The 19,824-nt window shown below is 35.7% G+C and overlaps 1 protein-coding gene across 1 annotated transcript in view; it reads right to left on the bottom strand.

The window, feature by feature from the left end:
• Window positions 1-1,378: 1,378 nt before the first annotated feature.
• Window positions 1,379-19,824, bottom strand: part of LRRC69 (leucine rich repeat containing 69) — a 53,745-nt gene continuing 35,299 nt past the window's right edge. The window contains exons 7-8 of the mRNA XM_037058710.1: window positions 14,215-14,394; window positions 1,379-1,710 (exon numbers count right to left, since the gene is read on the bottom strand). Coding sequence (XP_036914605.1) covers window positions 1,591-1,710; window positions 14,215-14,394 — 300 coding nt within the window. The 3' untranslated portion in view covers window positions 1,379-1,590. The remainder of the gene's footprint in view (window positions 1,711-14,214; window positions 14,395-19,824) is intronic.

The following is a 19,824-nucleotide window of genomic DNA, read 5'->3' as shown; positions in this document are numbered from 1 at the left end:
GGTCTCAGCATCCCAGGGCATGAAGAGGTCAGGGTGAAAAGGTGTAGTCAAGATTCTCATTTTGAGTCACCTGCATCCCACGGATACCTGAAATGTTTGTTAAATAAATGAACGCATAGTGGAATAAACGGATACAATTCTCTTCCCTGAGTCAAGAAGCACCTACATTTTGGCTGAGGTCATACAGTTAAAATGGTAAACAAACACTCTTTTCAGTAGCATAGTTTACGTAAACATGCTTCCCTAATCAAAATCAACATAGCTGTTTTTCCTCAATTAACTACAGTTTCTTCCCATAACTTGTTTTTAAGTAGCTCCGGTGACTTTCATTTGTACTTTGTTTTGTGTTTTAGTTTTAAATGCATTCTTAGTTAAAGGAGTGTTTAGAAAGTTACCTTGAGGCCCCCACCTGTGTGTGTCTCAGTAGGACCTGACTCTTACGTTCTTGGACTTGAGGGCCTCTCAGCTGCGCTCCATTGCTTTAGCTTCCCAGTTGTGACAGAGGGCCTGCATGTGTGACAGGAGTTCGTGCATAAAGGAGTGTGTCCTAAAGTGAACTAACAAAAGGCCTCGTGAGGAAGGTAACATTCTAAAATACGGAATATGAGGATCCACTCAGCCTTCCACCAGAAGGAGCACCAAATAGTTATATGAACAAATATATTTCTAGTGGCGTTTAAATGTAAAATTATGGTTGCATGTCATGCTTTGCTGAGCACACAGCAGAGTCTATCGAAGTTGTCTGGAGGATTTTTTCAAACAGATTGCCAGGCCACATACTGCCCCATATCCGATTCAGTAGTCTGGGGTGGGGTTGGATAATTTGCATTTCTAACAATTTCTCAGGTGATCTAAACGCTGCTGGATGCACTGCCCAAAACCACTGGTCTATGCAATCTGTGCCATATATTTGTATAACTCCTTTCCCTACTCTTCCATTGTCCTTCACAGAGAAAGAGTCAAATTCTCATTTCAGCTCTACTGCCCCAGTTTCTGCTGTCAGTTTAATTTGTGAGGGAAATTATATATATATGAATGACTTTAAAAGCAGGAACAAAGTGATGTTAGGAGTAACCAACCTTGGGTTTCCAGCCTTCTACTCATTTATAAGTGGAATGAAGATTTTATCTTAGTCGATAAGATGTTAGTGCCTCTTAAAAACTAAGAGCTCAACTGAATTATAAAAAGGTGATGCAACTCTATCATTAAAAAGTGGGTCTCCTTCCATTGTAAAGCATACAATTTCATTTGCAAAAGGTGTCTCCATCAAATACTAGAAATACTCTAAATACTAGAAAAGGAGGGTGGTAGCACCAGGGTGATGGGAAATAATAACACTCACCACACAGATCTTAGTTTTTTCATTTATTATTTTGTGTTTAAGTCAGAGAAGAAACAGCACACCTAGAGTCTCAACAGTCAAGGCAGGCTGTAAGACTTAAATTGGAATAGTATGTGTAATTATTTTTCCTCCTTTGCTTAATGTATTGACAAAGAGAGGAGACAAGGCATGGTATCATAATTAGGGCACAATGTGACTGTATGTTCAGAGCTCACAGAGCAAGTTGTGTGAGACTCTTCATGAGCATCTCACTCACTCTGTACTTTGGCAATTCCAAACAAGTTACTGTCACGTTGGTTAAAACAGTTGAAAGAACAAATTAATACTCGGAGGGGTATCTGCTGTAGATTTCTGCTTATCTTCCAGTCCTAAAATGTAAAGATCAGAAATAAAATTAAGGCATTGCTCGACAAATCATTTTGAATAAAATAAATATTAGTTTCCTCAGAAATTTCATACGATTGATTTCTAAAGGGCACACTATTCTATTTATGCTTGATTTGATATTTCCCCCACACAAACTTAACTAGCTAGGAAAGGCTTATTCAACACTAAATAAATTCCAATAATACAAGACTTATTTTCATTCAATGCTTTTATCAAACACACTATCTTGTCTAGCCATAACATGGTTGGGATGAAGGTAAATTACAGTTCAAAATTATTGCAAACCTGACTTCTGTAACAGGGATGTTAAATGAATTAATCAGCAGACACTCATTGAACTATGCAGTGGACACCTTGATTTTGCCTGTGCTCTGTCTGCAATGTTCATTAAGACCTTCACTGGTTGGGTTTCAGGCAGGTTGTTCAATATACGGCTTAAGTTTTTGTAGTTCAAATATCTCTAATCTTACTTCTTAATGCACAAAATAGGTAGTCCAAAACTGTTAGCTGACATAGTGTCTTGACCACTGATATTGGAAATAAGGCTAATTTCAAAAGCTCACCATTGTAATGCTTTACACACAACTGCTGAAGTCAACATAGCTCTCAGAGAATCCCCAAATGACCTGCACAACCAGCAGTTGAATTGGTTGATCACACTACTTAGTTTTATTAGGAACCTATTGGGCTGTCATCACCACAATCCACAGAAAGAAATTTTATTACTGTTCCATTCACTTCTCCACAATGGAACTTTCAGGCCAGTTTAAGGGTTTAAACACCTAAGTAAAGTTATTATTCCTTCCTTGAGAGAGTAATAGCTTTTCAACCTTGGTGATACATCATTGGTAAGCCAAAGTCACACATCATATCACCTTCATATCTACCTTCAACAGCGATTATGAAGTGCCCGAAGGATTCATGGCATTATTCTAATGATAAATATTTTAGATAAAGGTGAAAAATGGTACAGGATCTCTGCAAACCTGCCTTCCTTCCTAGAAGAAAGTTCAGATTATTAATCAGCAAATGTTTACTGAAATCTCCATTAGACATCTTGTTTTTGCCTGTCCAGCATCGATTTTTCATTATGCTGGAACAAAAACTCACCTTTCCTTTGGGGAACTACCCCTTCTCCAGTTTGAGTGCACATATTACTGGAGGGAGAGAGCAGCTGATCCAACTCCATGTGTCAAGACAAACCACATGACTCAAGACCAGCACATGATCCCATAACGCCAAATAAAGCCAAAGAGCATCAAACCCAGAGCTTTCCCTGCATCTGTTGAGAGAGGAAAGCTGTCCTCCTATTGACAGAGGACAGTTTAGGGAGCTCCTATATGAGAGCCAAACCAAGACAAATAAATGCAGGGACAATACATAGAAAAAAACAGATTCCTGGTGATAAATTTGGCTACCCGATCCAGCACGACTAAACACTCAGCCGACACAACCCTGGGCCTGCTTCATTACTCAGTGTGTGAGTTGGGTTTCTTTAACTTGCAACCAAGAGTTATGACAACTTACAAGCAACCTCAATTCTGCACCACATTAGGTAAAGTGCCAAAGATGCAGAGATATGTAAAAAAAAATCTCTGTCTCTAAGAAACTTTTTAGCCACCATGTGGAAAGATGAGACATAAACACACACACACAAAAAAAACCCTAAAATCATAAGGCTGAACCCAATTATAGGTTCTATGTGAGTGCAGAGAAAGGAGACACCAACATAGGCTGCAAATTAAGCAAGATTTCAAAATGGAAGAGAATGACAGGCTGTGGTTTGGAGAATGAGTAGGATATGGCTCCCTGGAGAGGATGGAAAAGACATTTAGAAAGGGTGAACTATCAGAGCAGAAGTTCAAGAACATAGGTATTGACCTGGGAAAACAACATATAGAACATAAAATGTTGACTCATAGATATCAACAGTAAATACATTAGTCCAGAAGTAAAAAAATTCATAAGCAGTTTTACAATGGTAGACATATTATATATAGTATTTTAAATCTACTCTGTATGAGATCATACTAAATAATTAGATTACATTTAACCGTTATTCATATATCTTTAAAAGAATGATGTTGAGTGCCAAATGACTACGTTATTTCTTTATAGGCCTGTTTCTATTTTGTTTTGATTATTCAATTGTCTTATTTTTATAGACTCTACATATAAGCGAAATTATATGCTATCAATTCTTCTCTGATGTGTTTCACTTAACATAATACCCTCTAGGCCCCATTCTTTTTTATTGATGAATAATATTTCATTGTGTAATATATATGTTTCTCTCTCTCTCTCTCTCTATATATATGTATATGTATATATATATATATATATATATATATATCTCACATATTCTTTATCCATTCATCTACTGATGTACATCTAGGTTGCTTCCATATCTTGGCTATTACTAGTGATGCTGCAACAAACATAAGGGGGCATATATCTTTTCAAATTAGTGTTGTTGTTTTCTTCAGATAGATACCCAGAAGTGTAATTGCTGGACTGTCTGGTTGTCTATTTTTAATTTTTTAAGAAAGCCCATACTTTTTTCTATAGTGGCTGCGCTAATTTACAATCCCATCAATAGTTCTTTGTCCTCCACATCTTCACTAACTCATGATGTTTGTGGATTTATTGATGATTGTCATTTTGACAGGTATGAGGTGATATCTCATTGTGGCTCTAGTTTACCTTTCCCTGATTAGTGATGTTGAGCAACTTTTCATGTCTGTTGACCATCTGTAGGTCCTCTTTGGAGGAGTGTTGATGTAGGCCCTCTTAATTCCTTCAGATCATTCATTATCGGTATACATAAATGCAACCGATCTCTGTCTATTGATTCTGTATCTTACAACTTTACTGAATTAATTTATTAGTTTTAAATGAATAAAATTAGACAGTTTAAATTAGACAGTTTTTCGGTGCTGTCTTTAGGGTTTTCTATATATAGTATTGTGTCATCTGTGACTAAGGAAAGTTTTATTTCTTTCTTGATTGGGATGCTCTTATTTATTTTGCTTGTCTGATTACTGCGGCTAGGACTTTAAATACTATATTGAATAGAAGTGGTGATAGTGGGCCTCCTTGTCCTATTCCTGATCTTGGAGGAAAGGTTTTTCACATTGAGTATGTTATTAGCTGTGGATTTGTCATTTATAAAGGCCATCTATGTTGGGATATGTTTTTTTTCTATACCCACTTTGTTGAGAGTTTTATCATTAAAGGATGTTAAATTTTGTAAATTCTGTTCTATGTCTATTGAGTATGACTTTTACTCTTTATTTTGTTAATACGATGTATCACATTGAAACATTTATGGATGTTGAACAATCCTTACATCACTTAGATGTGTCCCACTTGGTCTAGATGTATAATCCCGTGAATATATTGTTGAATCCAGTTTGCCTAAACTTTGTTAAGATATTTGCATCTATGTTTATTAAGGATATTGGCTTGTTATTTTTTCTTTCTTTCTTTCTTTCTTTTTGTTTTGTAATGTCTTTGATTGATTTTATATCAGGGTAATGCTGGCTTCATAAATGAATTTGGAAGCATTTTTTTCTCTTTAATTTTTTTAAATAGTTGAATTTAAGATGGATAAGACCTGTGAAGTATCTGGTCCTGGACTTTTATTGGCTGAGAGTTTTTTAATTATTGCTAGCCATTGGTCTGTTTAGATTTTGTACTTTTCCAGTTCAACATTGGAAGGATATATACTTCTAGAAATGTACCCATTTCTTCCAAATTTTTAAAATTTATTGCAAATAATTGTACTGTTTTTTAATGATTATATTTTTGTTGTGCCAGTTGTAATTTCACTTTCACTTGGGCTCTCTTTTTTTCTTGATGAGTTTAGCTAAAGGTTTGTCAATTTTATTTATCTTTTCAAAGAATCGGCTCTTATTTTACTGGTCTTTTAAAAAAATCCATTTTATTTATTTTTGCTCTGATCTGAAGTATTTCCTTCCATCTGCTTATTTGGGGTTTCATTTGGTCTTCTTTTTCTAGCTCCTTTAGGTGTAGAGTTAGGTTATTTGGGACTTTTCTTGTTTCTTGAGTTTGCCTTATATAGCTGTGAACTTCTTACTTAGAGATGCTTTTTCTATATCCCATAAATTTTGAAGTGTTTTTATTTTTATATGTTTTAAGATATTTCATTTATTGCTTGACCCATTGATTGTTTGGTAACGTTATTTAGTCTCTATTAAAAAACAAAACAAAACTGTGGTTTTTGTTTTTTTCATTTTTTTTCCTGTAGTTGATTTCTAATTTCATGCTATGGTCCAAAAAGATACTTCATATGATATCAATCTTTTTGACATTATTGAGGCTTATATTGTGGCCTAATATGTGGTCTATCCTGGAGAGCGTTACATGTGCACTTGAAAGAAAACGAATTTCATAGACACACACAACAATGTGACCACCACAGGACAGGAAGGGTGGGGGGAGGTAAAAGAGAATAAAGCGGGGATATGGTGATGGACGGAGAATTGAATTAGGGCGCTAAACACACAGTACAATATACAGATGATGTATTATACATTATTTACCTGAAATCTATAGATTTTATTAACCAATGTTACCCCATTAAATTCATTTTTTAAAAATAAAGTGTGAATTCTATAGTTTTTATGAAATATTTATAAATGCCTATTAAGTTGGTCTGATCTAATGTGTAATTTAAGACCATTATTTTCTTACTAATATGATGATCTTACTCATGATGATCTATCTATCGATGTGAGTTGAGTATTAAAATCTCTTACTTTATTTTAGTACTATGGATTTCTCCCTCTATGTCTATTAATAATTGCCTTATATATTCAGTTGTTCCCATCTTGATTGTATAGATATTTATGATTATTATGCCCTCTTCTTAGATTTACCCTTTTATAATTATCAGTGTCCTTCTTTGATTACTTTTTATAATTTTTAAAAGTCTATGGTACATTTACACAATGGAATACTACACAGCAGAAATAAAGAAGGAGCTCCTACCCTTCATGACAACATGGATGGAACTGGAGAGTATTATGCTAAGTGAAATAAACCAGAGAGTGAAAGACAAATACTGTCTGAGCTCACCTATAAGTGGAACATAATCGACAAAACAAACAAGCAAGCAAAATAGAACCAGAAACAATGAAATAAAGAACAAACTGACAGTAACCAGAGGGGAGGTGAGAGGCAAATGGGGATAAAATGGAGAAGGGTCATCAAGGAACATGTATAAAGGACACATTTCACTAGTTGTAATCTTTCTGTCCAGATTCTCTGATTCTTCCTGATTAAGTTTTAGAAGGTTTTATGTTTGTAGAAATTTATCCGTTTAATTCTATGTCCTAATTTTTGGCATATAGTTCATAATATTTTCTTACAGCCCTTTGTATTTCTTTTGTGTCAGTTTTTACTTCTCTTCTTTCATTTCTGATTTATCTACCTGGGTCCTTTCTCTTTCTTGTAATGAGTCTGGTTAATGGTTTGTCAATCTTGTTTATCATTTCAAAGAACCAGTGTTTGTTTTCATTGATTTTGTGTATTTTTTAAATTTCTTCTGTCATTTATTTCCATTCTAATCTTTAATATTTCCTTCCTTCTACTTACATTGGGCTTTGTTTGTTGTTCTTTTTCTTGTACTTTTAGATGCAGGGTTATATTTTACATTTGAGGTTTTTCTTGTTTCTTGAAATAGGCCTGTACTGCTAAAAATTTTCCTGTTAGAACTGCTTTCACTGTATCCCATAGATTTTGAATAGTTGTCTGTTCATTTTTGTTTGTCTCAAGATAACTTTTGAATTCTTAAAAGTTATTATAATAAGATTAGAACCAATGGTTATTTCAAAGCATAACAAGTTTCCTTTCAATGGATGGAAAGAAACTTCCTTTCCTCTTATGGAAGAAACTGCCTTTCTTCTTAACAATTTTCTGTCACTCACATGGCTTTTGCTTATCAACTTACCTAGGCATATAATTCTAGATTCTGAGCCATTATCTTTTATGACTATAATAATATTATACATTTTTGTCATCTGCTTTTACTTCATTGTCATTTTTTGTAGGTGATATTTTTTCTCAAAATTTCATCTTTAGCTCTTAAGAGCTTCTCTTTGGTATTAGCAGGTTTACCAAGATGTGCCCAGGCATGAGTGTGTCTAGGTCTTGCTTATTCTGCTTGGCACTCAATGTGCTTTATCAGTGGGATCATGTCTTTCTTCAATATTTGAACATTATCGTTCATTAGCAAAAATCCACACCAAGCTTTTGTCTTAAAATTTTAAGCATTGTGTTTTTAGCACATGCCATATTCTTTTTTAAAAAAGATTTTATTTATTTATTTATTTATATTTATTTATTTTATAAGGGAAGGGAAAGAGAAAGAGAAGGAGAGAAACATCAATGTGTGGTTGCCTCTCATGTGCCCCCAACTGGGGATCTGGCCTGCAACCCAGGCATGTGCCCTGACTGGGAATCGAACTGGTGACCCTTTGGTTCCTCAGCCCATGCTCAATCCACTGAGCTACACCAGCCAGGGCCACATGCCATATTCTTATACCACTTTGTTGTTGTTTTTTCAATTCACTCGGACATAATAAACTAATAAAATAGATTTTGAAATTAATTTCCAACTTCACACACAAGAGCCATTCCCATCTCACATCTGCTTCTTTCTTTAACTTCATCTCTATAACTTATAATAAGTTCCCTCCACTCACTGTGTAACCTATTTACACTGATACCTTTGCACTGGCAGTCTCCTCACTTTAAATGCCTGTCTACTGGTGTTTATCTATTCTAATGCCTCCCAATCATTCAAAGTACATTCATAAACAATGCCTATTAAAATAATTATAACATCTATTTCACATTCTCCAAGTACCAAGCACAATCACTGCGCTAGGCCCCGGAGAGAGAGCAGAGAGCATTCCTGTTTAATTGAGATGCTTTCTCCTTATAGCACCATAGTACACTCTTCCATGATAGTACTTACCACAAGAATGTCATCATTCTTTCTTGTCTAAAGGCTTTGATATTTTTTAAAAAATTAATCTTTATTAATTATCTACTATGTACTACCTTCATTAATTACTTGCTTTGCTAAGTACTGCCCATGATTACCTCAGGTATCACTGATCACCACCCTGTGAGAAAGGACCACTATTATCTCAAATTCACAGATGGAAAGTTAGTCTCAAAGAGGAAATTAAGATGATGCAGGTGGTAAGAGCTAGGGCCTCTCATCAAGCCTAATTTGTCAGATTCCAAAATTCTGGGAACACATGAGTTCTCAGAGATCTGGAGCTCTTTATTCTCAGCCCTTGGTAAAGGACTTGACATGTAATAGGAAAAACAATAATGAGTTTGAGTGGATAAATAAATGACGACAGAATAAAATTCTTTAGCATGAGCATCCTAAATTCAGTTGAAGTAAATGAGGAATAACTGAGTTGAATAACATTGAAAAGATGGTCCAGCATCTCTGGTTAAGCCCAAGGAATCACGTATGGGTTTCCTCCCCAATCATAGTCTCTACTTAGTAGTTTTGTGAACTTGGCCCAATTACTTCACTCCTTGGCACCTTGGTGCCAAGGCTCCTTGGCTCCTTGGCTCCTCTCTTTGGTGTCCATGGGTTATTTTGAACATTAATTGAGGTATCCCAGATGACATGCTTAGCACAATGTCAGATGCACATTCAGTACTACATGAATGTTGGCTGTGGTTACTATTATTAGGTTGCAGTTTATTTCCTTGAGATGAGACTAGCAGCTCATGAGGTGATTTCAGAGGGAATCTATCAGAGCAAGAAGATCTGGCCCAAGAAGATGTTCATTGGGCAAAAATGAACACGGAAACTTGTCCGAGGAATTCATGTCATGGACTGAAAAAATGTTCTGGCAACTTTTGCCAAGTAACATGGCCTGTGCTGTAGTCATCAAACATCTCTTCAATATAACAATCCATTCTAGAAGGCTATGTAAGCGACCAAGATCAAGATTTTCTTCCATATTGAGAACCGACACACATTTTTATTTTCATTTTCCCTGATGACCTTTCCTTTCTCTTAGTGTTTAATGTCCAGCTGGTTTTAACTTTTAAATTTCTCCTTAACTGTTATTTCACTCTGACAGTAGCTCTCACTGGCAGTGGCTCTGACAGATTTACCTCTACAGCACGTATGATGTAATGTATTAAAAATGCAGTGGAACAGAGGGGCTGGTGTTTAAATCCAGAGCTGGGGATTCATGGAGCATCCTTAGAAATAAAACATGTGTAAACTGCCTTTGTAATCAGTACTAATTCTCACCACTTCTATTTAACACAGCCTTGGAAAAGCTAGCAAGAGCAGCCAGGTTAGTAAAATAAATATATGCAAATAGAAAAAAAAAGTAAAATTGTCTCTGTTTGCAGATGACATGATCATATATATGTATATATGGTTATGATATATACATGTATATATGTATATATGAGTAGGATGTATACATGCATATACACATATATACATGCCATGTACATCATATACATATATAATGTAAAATGTCTTCCAAAAATTGCTAGAATTGACAAATTCAGTAAAGTTACAGTATGCAAAGTTAATACACAGAAAACAGTTGTAACAACAACACATTTGAAAAAGAAATAAAAAAGAATCTCATTCACCAGTGCATCAAAAACAATAAGGTTCTACTTCCGCCAAGATGGAGGCATAGGTGGAAACACTGTGCCTTCTCCCACAACCAAGTTTGAATACAACAAAGGTTTGGAGAACAAAGACACAGCCAAAGAACAGAAAATTGAATTATATGGAAGTCTGACAACAACTAACCGTTCGACCGGGGCGGTAAGAGGGGCGGAGCCAGCATCGGAGCAGGGTCGGGCAGGAAAGATCCCCCGACTTAGGTGCGCAGGTGGCCTGGACCCAGTCAGGGTTTGGTGCAGACTGACCTCAGTCGCACATTCGAGCGCACAGTGAGACGACCGAGCAGGCCCCAGTGGGAGAACCCAGTGGTAGAGGGCTGACGGCGGTGGCACACTAGCGTGCAGTGGGATGAAACGCGCAGGCCCCGGTGACAGTGGCAGCTGCGGCACCTGGGGCGGCAGCGGCGAGAGGCGGAAGACTGGACAGCCATTGCTCCTCTCTGACCCCGCCCCCACATAGAGCTTCACAACCCAGCGACTGAGTTGCCCTGCTCTGGTGAACACCTAGGGCTCTGATCCTGATACATAACAGGCACGAACAGCTCAAAAGATGGTGCAAGAAGAACTCAAAGCCCCAGAGCCCATAACTCTAAGTGACCAAGAGAGTGCCAGCCTCTGAGATGCATAGTTCAAAACACTGATAAATCAGAGTGCTCACAGAACTGGTTGATTATAGTCACAAATTAGAGGAACATATGAAGGCTAAACTAATTGAAGTGAAGGGAGATGCACAGGAAATCAATAGTGATGGAAAGGAAACTGGGACTCAAATCAATGGAATGGACCAGAAGGAAGAACGAAACATCCAACCAGAAAAGAATGAAGAAATGAGAATTCAAAAAAATGAGGAGAGGCTTAGGAACTTCCAGGACATCTTTAAACATTCCAATATCCAGATTATAGGAGTACCAGAAGGGGGAAGGAAACAGCCATGAGTGGAAAACTTATTTGAACAAATAATAAAGGAGAACTTCCCCAGTCTGGCAAAGGAAATAGACTTCCAGGAAATCCAGGAAGCTCAGAGAGTCCCAAAGAAGTTGGACCCAAGAAGGAACACACCAAGGCATTACATTAGTAATGTAATTACTAATTACACACACATCATTACATTAGCCAAGATTAAAATGAAGGAGAGAATCCTAGAAGCAGCAAGGGATAAGGGGACAGTCACCTACAAAGGAGTACCCATCAGACTGTCAGCAGATTTCTCAAAAGAGACCTTACAGGCAAGAAGGGGCTGGAAAGAAGTATTCCAAGTCATGAAATCCAAAGACCTACAGCCAAGATTGCTTTATCCAGCAAAGCTTTCATTTAGAATGGAAGGACAGATAAAGTGCTTCTCAGATAAGGTCAAGTTCAAGGAGTTCATCATCACCAAGCCCTTATTATATGAAATGCTAAAGGGACTTATATAAGAAAAAGAAGATGAAAAATATTAACAGTGAAAGGAGAGCAAACTCACAGTTATGAACAACCACACCTAAAAAAAAAGCAAACCAAGAGGACAGCTAGATCAGGAGTGGAATCATAGAAATGAAGAACACATGGAGGGTTAGCAACAGGGGAGTGGGAGGGGGAGAAGGGGGGAGAAGGTACAGAAAATAGCATAGACAGTAGGTAGAAAATAGATGGGGGGGGAAGAATAGTAGGGGAAATATAGAATCTAAAGAACTTGAGACACGTGGTTATAAACTAAGGGGGGGGGAGAATGGTGGGGAAGGGAGTGTGCAGGTGGAGGGGAATGAAGGGGGGGAATAGAACAACTGTAATGGTATAATCAATAAAATATACATTTAAAAATACAATAAGGTTCTTAGGAATAAATCTAATCAAGGAGATAAAAGAACTGTACACTAAAAACCATGAGACTTTGATAAAAGATATCAGGGAAGAGAAGACACAAACAGATGGGAACAAATCCTTAGCTCTAAGGTCACAAGAATTAATATTGCCAAAATATTCACATTACCCAAAGCCATCTCTAGACTCGATGCAATATCTGTTAAAATTTTAATAGCATTTTTAACAGATATTTTAAAAATCCTAAAATTTACATGAAGCCATAAGGGATGCCCAATAGGCAAAGCAATCCTAAGAAGGAAGAACAAAGCCAATTATTCACACTTCCTGGTTTCAAGCTGTACTACAAAGGCTAGAGTAATCAAAACAGTATGGTACGGGCATAAAAAATAGACACAGACCAATGGAACAAAATCAAAAGCCCAGAAATAAACTTCCACAGATTTGGTCAAGTAATATTTGACAAAGGAAAGGAACCAAAAATACTCAATGGGAAAAGACATTCTCATCAATAAATGATGTTGTAAGCCAAGTAACCACATGTAGAAGAATAAAAGCACCCCTCTATCCTACACCACTGACACACATACACACATGAATCAAAATAGATTAAAGACTTAAATTAAAGAACTGAAATCATTAAACTCCTAAAAGAATACAAGGGAAAAAAACTCTTTGATGTTGCTCTCAGTAGTGATTTCCTGGCTCTGACAGCAAAAGCACAGGGACAAAAACACACAGAAATTATTGAGACCACATCAAACTAAAACATTTGCACAGCAAAACAAACTCAACAAAGTGAAAACGCAACCTACAGAATGGCAGAAAATTCTTACAAATTATATATCTGATGAGGGTCAATACCCAAAAAGAACCAGTATACCTTAATTGCCAAAAAAAACTAACAACCTAATTAAAAACGCACAGAGGGACTGAATAGATGTTTTTTCCAAGGGAGGCATACAAATAGACAACAAGTCCATGAAAAAGTGCTCAACATCACTGACCACCATCAGGTCAATGTAAATCAAAACCACAGTGAAATATCACTTCTCATCAGCTAGATGGCTATCATCAGCAGACTAAAGATAAGTGCAGAAAAAGGAACCCTAGAATATTGGAATGCAACTCGGTATGACCACTAAGAAAAACAGGATGCAATTCCCTCAAAAATTAAAAATAAAACTAAAAATATTACCCAGCCACCCACTTCTGAGTAAAGATCCCCAAAAATTGAGATCAGGATCTCGTACAGATATCTGCACCTCATGTTCATCGCAGCATTACTTATAATAGCCAAGATATGAAAACGACCTAAGTGTCAACAAATGAATGAGTAAAGACAATGTGATATTTATACCAGGAAATATTATTCAGCCACGAGAAAGAAGGAAATCCTTCCATTTGCAACAACTTAGATGGATCTTAAGGGCATCAAGCTAGCTTAAATAAGTCAGATAGGGACAAATATTGCATGATGTCACCTCTATTTAGAATCTAAAAGAGACCAACTCAGAGAAATAGTAAAGTATTGGTTACCAGGAGTCAGGATGAGAGAAATGTTCAAAAGGAACAAACTCCAGTTATAAGATTAACAAGCTTGGGCATATAATGTATGGTATTATGATTATAAGTAATAATGTTATATTGTATATTTAAATGTTACTAAGATAGGAGGTCTTGAGTGTTCTCACCGTAAAAATGAAATAAATAACTATGATGGGACAGAGGTGGTAGCTAAGACCTTGCTAATAGAGACTTTGCAATTTATAAATATATTTAATCAACATGCTTTACACTGTAATTTACATAATATTGTGTGTCAACTATATTTCAATGAAGCTATGAAAATCATTATGCTATCATAGAAATCAATTCTTATATACAAATCTAATTAGAATTGGTTGATTTAGATGAGAACAAAGAATAAGAGGAGGGCTTATGTTCACACTCGTGTAAAAACCACCCTTTACCTTTGATGGAGAAACAAATTCAACGCATTCCATCCAAGTCGTTAAAAATAACTTTCCACATATTGAGCATTGTCTTCCCTTAGAGATTGTGTTCCTGACCTCTGGGTACCCTTCTATGGCTTGCATTAGGAAAGGACTATTTTCTGCTAGTTGATTCATTATAAATCTTGATGTTATTTCCTGGATTAAAAAAATATGATTCTTCAGATAATTTTCAAAATAACTTTTATATTACATTAATTCCCATTTCACTGATTTATATTTTTGGCTTATTCCTCACAGTGTCTGTTAAGTTAATTTTCATATATATATAATATTGTCAATGACTAGTATTATAAATAAGGTTAGTTTTCAACAATGTAAGAAAAGCAACTTATTTTCATTTTAATAGTTCCATGTCTTTTACAGACATGAATCCAAGTTATAATAAATTTACATTATTAGATAAACTTTAGTTCAAATATTGTACTTCTAATTACAATAAGTACAGACCATACAAACATTTACCTTGAACTTGAAAATTGAGTCTGCCATATTTACTAAAGTCTAAAGCCTTACTATGAAAATTATGGGTCATGGACCAGTAGAACCTGTGTCACCTGGCAGCTTAACAAAGATTCAGACTCTCAGACGCACTCCAGACCTCCTGAGTCAGAATCTGCAGTTAACAGAGTTCCTCAGGTAATCCCTTTGCAAATTAAAGTCTGAGAACCATTAGTCTAAATTACCTGCTGCTTTGAGTACCTGGGTTAAGCCATATTGGTAAAGAACACTGATTGACCAATATTAACCACATCTCTGAATTCGATCTGTATTAAACTTATCCACACAGGTATATCCAAAAACTTCACTTCAGGTAATAATAATATTACAATATTAAATAATAAAAGAGGTGGTGAGGGGATATATAATCTACATAAGCTGAATTTCATTGTAACTATTAATATCATCAAGTAAAATGTTTAATAAAACTGTATAATACTTAAATCTTCAGTGACCAAGGGAACAAAACAAACATCTGATTTACCCCACTAAGTGCCCTTCACCATTGTGACAGCAGCCTAGAAGTCCCATATAAATGTTACACAGGCACTACATGAATTTTAGTAAGTGTGTGGAACTATTTTTTTTCTGGCCAAAGTGAAGAATTTCCAGTGGTGTTAAAATAGTCCACACCAGGCCTTGAGAGGAGTCTTTGGGAATACCTGCATATGTACATACGTAATATTTCACTCATTCAACCCAATTAAAATCTTTTTAAAATAACAGTAAAATATTATAGATTGCTCTTTCCCCCCTTTTTTCTCACTCTCTCCCTTCCACTTAAGTGTCTGGGAGAGCTGTCTTCATACAGCGAACAGCCCTGAGCATGGGCTCCTTAGGCGTAGGATCCTTCAACAGCACAACCTCCTACCCACTGATGCTCATTTTCCTGGGTGGTTACCATATTTTGCCATGTATAATGTGAAATGTTTTATCTGATTTTTGAAGGAAAAGTGAGGATTTATATTATCCATGGGTATAATGATGGGCATAACAATCCCGTGTATAATGAGCACAAAAACATGAGTGTGCATTATATGTGGCAAAATACAGTATAGAACTGAGGTCCCTCTTTGTGAAAAAATTACCTTTTCATACTAGTATTACCAGGACGACTAAATCACACATCTGTTATCACCCTTTCTTTGTCTACTTACATGGAGCTTGGCTTGGGATTCGGAGTAAAACATTGATTTTAAGGGTAAGTTTTTAGCTACACAAATTAAAGTCTAGGTGTCACTACACAGCTTCAGAAAACTAATAAAAGATTCACTCCCATCAAATGGTAGAAGAATTTGCTGAAATATGAGACCTATAAATATGTCGCAGTTCACACCATTCCCTTTTTATGATTTTTGGAACCAAACATGTCTGTTGCATTAGGTATATCTGGAAGATATACCATTGAAATATAAAGTTATTACTTGGAAATGTGCATATATATGTGTGTGTGTATTTGCCATGCCAATAGTATCTTTTAAGACACCTTTTAAAGATACAAGCGGTACATCTTTGAGAATATACAACTTAATGGTAGCCTAACTCCAGTGTTACTTAAGAGTTAAGAAATCTTTTATGGACCAAAAAAATGTTCCTTTTGAATAGTTCACTTATTTTGTTAGAATATTTGTTAGCTAACAAGTATATGTAGGTCTGAGATTATCCCTATGTTTAAACCATGATAGGTTAAAATTGGCTTCAGGGGTGTTCTTTTATTTTTTCCTTACATATAATGATTTCATTTGAAATATAAAACTATCTATATATAAATTATATTTATGTGGATATAAAATATATACGACTTTAAAATGAATATGAATCCTTGGAAGAAATGATCAATTAAGAACTACGGTCAAGTGACACCGATACTCCTTTAGGACAGACACTAAAACATAGATAGCACCAAGAACAAAGATACAGAGAACAGACTGACGGTTGCCAGGGGGTAGGGGTTTGGAGGGCTGTGTGAAGAAGGTGAAAAGGTTAAGAACTACACATTGGTAGCCACAAAATAGTCCCAGGGATGTAAAGTACAGCATAGGGAATACAGTCAATAATATTGTAACAACTGTGTCTGGTGCCAGGTGGGTACTTGAAAAATTGCAGGGTCTGCTTTGCAAAGTATGTAATTGTCTAACCACTATTCTATACACCTGAAACTAATACAAAATAATATTGAATGCAAACTGTAATTTAAAAATAAAATTTAAAAAGAGAGCAAATGCTCTGTGTCAGACTCAGCCAAATAGGTGCAAATCCAGGCTCTATGACTTACTAGCTGTGTACTCTCTTCTATGAACTCTCTTCAGACAGGTCCTGACTTCTCTATCTCGGATACCTTACCAATAAAACAGGGATATTTATCCAATGCCATCTTAGAGAGTTCAAAGAATTAAATCAGATGACCTGGGTAAAATTCTTTTTATTTTTATTTTATTTATTTATTTATCTTTTAAATATAATTTTATTTAATTCTTGTTCACGTACAGGTTTCTGTCTTATATTCCCAACCCTGCCCGCCCCCCGCCCCATGCTCCCCGCCTCCCTCCCCTTTCCACTCCCCACCCTTAGTTATTGTCCATGTGTCCTTTATACTTGGTCCTGTGAGCCCATTNGGGATATTTATCCAATGCCATCTTAGAGAGTTCAAAGAATTAAATCAGATAACCTGGGTAAAACTCTTAATCTCATATCTACTAATACAGAATGTCCTGGCTAACATTTAGTTATAATCCAGCTATCAACATTCAAATTTAGTTCATAAAGCTCTCAGGTGAATAAAAATCTTGAATCAAAGCTCTATAATTCTTTGGCAGTTCAGGTATGCAATAGTTTCATCAGTAATGTTAAGCAAATGTCCAGTAGAAATAACTTTTACTCTAAATACAGTATGAAATGTGTAATAAATGTCTTATCTTTCTAAGAAAAATTCTTAGAGATGCTTTAAAAAGTACCCAAATTATTATTGCCTTCAAAAGTACCCTGGTAAGACCACTGCCACCTCCAGCCCCATCTGCAATCCAGAACCTCCTTCAACTAAGGACTCCCCCAGCCCCGCCCCCACCCGCTGTTCCCTTTTCCCTCACCCCAGGCAGCCCCTTTTTGAGGTGATTCTTCTGCAAGGAGTCTGGAGCCCAGCCATTTAGGTTGGTTGGCATCGTATTTCCAACGGGTAACCAGCTCTGTGACCCTGGACAAATTATGTGACCTCTTTGGGGCTTAGTTTATCTACAAAAGGGCAACAATAATGATGCCTACCTTTTTAGGGTTATTGGATGGTTAAATTAATTCATTTCTGTTAAGTGCTTACAACGCCTTGCTCATAGTAAGCTTAACAGGTGTTAGTTTTTATTATTGTTATTGTTACTATTATTCTAAAATGCTTGATTCAAGGAGAACAAATACATTATAAGGGATTAAGCAAATTAATCCCTGTAGTTTCCGAAATCATTAACAATTAAATATCAAATAGGATTTTTTTCACACAAAAGTAGAAGATAATATTGTTTGTGGAAATATAGATTGACTCTCTGGAAGGGAATTTGAAAAGAGCTAGCCAAACTTTTAAAAAATGACAATTTTTGACAAAGCAATTTCACTCTTAGGGCTACTGTGCAGAGGAGAAGTTTGCTACAAGGACAGTCATTGTAGCCTATAAAGGCCAAAGAGCCAGAAAATTATTAGTCATCTAAACAGCTAACAGCAGTACAACATAATATTTTTATAATAGTTAAAAATACTATGTTGTAATATACCAGAATATTATATATTCATTTAAAAGAGATCAGAGATTTATTTCTTTTATCAATTGGAAAGATATTCACAATAGTTTGAGAAAAAGAAAACAAGTCTCAAATAGTATATGGCATCTAAATTCATCTTCAACTTCAAAAAAAACTTCTGGATGCATGGAAAGTACTAGCAAAATAAATGCCAGGGAGAATAATGGTAATATCTCAGCATATTGGATTTCTAAGTAATCTCACCAACTTTTATTGCTTTTGTTCTAATTTCCCTAAATGAGTTTGTATTGCTTTTGTAATAAACTTTTCTTTTAATCAGTATAACATTGAAATTTTCTTCCTTGTTCACATATATTTTCTAGTTCTCTGTATTGAGTATATGGAATCTATGCAACAAAGGAAAATGTTATTTATAGAAAAAAACTAAACCATTCAACAAAATTGGTTGTTTCCTGCATCTCAGAAACTTGAATCCTACATGATTCTTGAAAGTCTTAAGATAATCAATCCTGAATGTTCACTTATAATCTTAAAAGGACCTGAGAAGTTCAAGTTTATGATGGAGACATACTCAATTGTAAAAAAATCTGCAAAGGTTTAGCTTGTCTATTACCAAAAGACCCACAAAGAGAATCCCCTAATATGGTTTCCAATTCCTTTTTTATTATTTTTATTTTAAACGTTTTTATTTCTTGATTTGAGAAAGAGAGAGAAACATCAATTTGTTGTTCCACTGATGTATGCATTCATTGATTGATTCCTATATGTGCTCCGACCGGGGATTGAACCTACAACCTTGGTGTATCAGGATGACGCTCTAACCAACTGAGATACCCAGCCAGGGCTTCCTATTCCTTCTTTTAATATCACCAAGTTACTTGACCAAAGTGACCATGATTTCTGGATCATAATAACTCATCCAATAGGAATGGGGTGAAGTGAAAAAGGGATAGGCAAAGAAAAAGGAAATTCAAACGACAACAATATGGTGATTACAAGAGAAAAAGGGGGATGGGAGAAAGTAGAATTAGGTAAAGGGGGGATAAATGGTGATGGAAGGAGACTAGACTTTGGTAGATGAACACACAATACAATACACAGAGGATATATCATAGAATTATATACCTGAAACCTATATAATTTTATTAACCAATGTTACCCAAATAAATTCAATTTAAAAATCCTAAAAAAGAGGGCAGGGAGGTAAGTGGGAAGGACAAAGACCCCAGTAAGAAAAAATAAAATGTATTCTTAGATGATACTAAAAAAACACTTGAAAGGTGATAGTGAAAACAAATTCTACTCTTTCTATACAACAAAATGT

This window comes from Sturnira hondurensis, unplaced genomic scaffold, assembly GCF_014824575.4.
Source record: "Sturnira hondurensis isolate 20B ecotype Veracruz unplaced genomic scaffold, ASM1482457v3 Scaffold0010128, whole genome shotgun sequence".
NCBI lineage: Eukaryota > Metazoa > Chordata > Mammalia > Chiroptera > Phyllostomidae > Sturnira > Sturnira hondurensis.
The sequence above is the reverse complement of the archived record's forward strand: the minus strand, read 5'-3'. Positions and strand labels throughout refer to the sequence as shown.